The sequence below is a fragment of the Hyaena hyaena genome, unplaced genomic scaffold (genome assembly GCF_003009895.1).
Source record: "Hyaena hyaena isolate Hyena2069 unplaced genomic scaffold, ASM300989v1 scaffold_756, whole genome shotgun sequence".
Taxonomy (NCBI): Eukaryota; Metazoa; Chordata; class Mammalia; order Carnivora; family Hyaenidae; genus Hyaena; species Hyaena hyaena.
In genome coordinates, this window is record NW_024081384.1 from 909,980 (window position 1) to 911,972 (window position 1,993).

The 1,993-nt window shown below is 36.2% G+C and overlaps 1 protein-coding gene across 1 annotated transcript; it reads right to left on the minus strand.

Annotated features, from left to right (window-relative positions):
• Positions 1 to 537: 537 nt before the first annotated feature.
• LOC120221075 (olfactory receptor 4L1-like) lies at positions 538 to 1,479 on the minus strand. Its single transcript, XM_039218334.1, has one exon. It carries the CDS (start codon positions 1,474 to 1,476, stop codon positions 538 to 540), a length of 939 nt encoding a protein of 312 aa, XP_039074265.1. The 5' UTR covers positions 1,477 to 1,479.
• Positions 1,480 to 1,993: the final 514 nt, after the last annotated feature.

Consider the following 1,993-nt stretch of genomic DNA (forward strand, 5'->3'; position numbering starts at 1 on the left):
CATATATTTTTCTATTTATGTCTTCACTAATAAATATATATTGAATATCTATGAAAACGTGCTTGATGATTTCAAATATCTATTTTGCTGTAGGTCACTCATTATTATGTGTTTTAACAGCAGTAAATGTGATTAAAATATTTTATTATTTTCTGCACTAGTTATGGTTCTGTACTGTTCACTCTAACATAGGAGTGAACCCATGTATTATATAGAATCTATTCAAATTATGTTAGCATAGTATTTGGAAGTTGTGTTAATTATATAGCGTTCAACTGGGATGCCAGGGTGGCTCAGTTGGTTGAGCATCTGACTTTAGCTCAAGTCGTGATTTCAGAGTTCATGGTTTCAAGCCGTGCACCAGGCTCTGTGTTGACAGCTCAGAGCCTGGAGCCTGATTCAGATTCTGTGTCTCTCTCCCTTTCTGCCCATTTCCCACTCATGCTTCCTCTCTCTCTCTCTCTCTCTCTCTTTCTCTCTCTCAGATATAAATAAACATTTAAAAATTAAAAAAATATATATATATAGTGTTCAAGTCTAGGAGTTCTGTGTGGAGATAACATTTTGGAACTGTAATTTCCTCATGGCCTCTTGCATTTTCTGATTTCTCAGGGTGTAAATAATAGGATTTAGTAAGGGTGTGAAAACAGTGTAAAATACGGCAAGAACTTTATTGCCTGCGAAACTATTGAATGGCCAGGCATATATAAAGATACAAGGTCCGAAGAACAGAGTGACCACAATCATGTGTGCAGACAGGGTGGACAGAGCCTTGGAGAGACTCCCAGATGACCTTTGTTGTACGGTGATGAGGATAACAGTGTAGGAGACAAACAGAAGGATGAAACAGATGAGTGAGAGCAGCCCACTATCAGCAATGACAAATAATTCCAGGTTATATGTTTCCATACAAGCAAGCTTAATCACAAGGGGAAGGTCACAAAATATATTGTCTATGACATTGGGACCACAGAAAGGCAAGTTTACTGTTAATACTATCTGGCTCATGGTGTGTATAAAACCAATTATCCATGAAAGTATCATAAACCCACTCAGCAGCCTGTGGCTCATGATTGTCCTGTAGTGCAGGGGTTTACATATGGCCACGTATCTGTCAAAGGCCATGGCTATCAAAAGAGTCATCTCAGCACCCCCAAAGAAGTGCATAAAGAACATCTGGGTCATGCAGCCCCATATGGAGATGATCTTGTGTTCACTGAGCAAGTCTCTGATCATCTTGGGCGTGGTGACGGTGGAGAGACACATGTCCAAAAAAGAGAGGTTTCCAAGGAGGAAGTACATGGGAGAATGAAGGGTGGAACTAAATGTCACTGTGACCATAATGAGAACGTTCCCCAACACAGTAGCACTGTAGATTAAGGAGAATGCTACAAAGAAGAAAATCCGAAGTTCCCATTGTCCAGAAAATCCCAGTAAAATAAACTCAGTCACTACAGATCCATTTTTAAGATCCATGTACTTGATTCAGAAAGACTCTAGAAGTTCTTTTATACAAAGAGAATTAAAAAAATAAATAAAGCCACAATTAACACTGATGTTTTCTTATTTCTAATTGATGAAAATTGTTGGTGTTATGAGAATACATACTTGTAAATATATCGGCATTGTTATCTATAATATGAAATTACTTTATGGGTCATATTACTCTGAAACAATATTCTTATAGTTTGCAGCAATTAAAAAGCATTTTTAAGAGTGGAAGTGTTATTTTCTATTGTTTTATATAGCACATGGTACTGTTTTATCAATTTTGACTGTCACTAATTTGCTCACTTGGAAAAATTGGATAAGTAGTTACCTTAGTATTTATTTTGCCTTTATTATCACAATTTTCTGTCACCTCTTGAGATTATGTTAAAACAATATATAAGGAATAGAGAATCTGGAAGATGAGGAAATTGTGTTGTCCTGTATCACTGAAATCATTTTTTAAGGTTATTCTATATTTCTGAAATAAATGAAGAAAGTGTAC

Bases quoted from the DNA above. Each gene is read 5' to 3' on its own strand.
- LOC120221075 (XM_039218334.1), bottom strand. From the start codon at position 1,476: ATGGATCTTAAAAATGGATCTGTAGTGACTGAGTTTATTTTACTGGGA.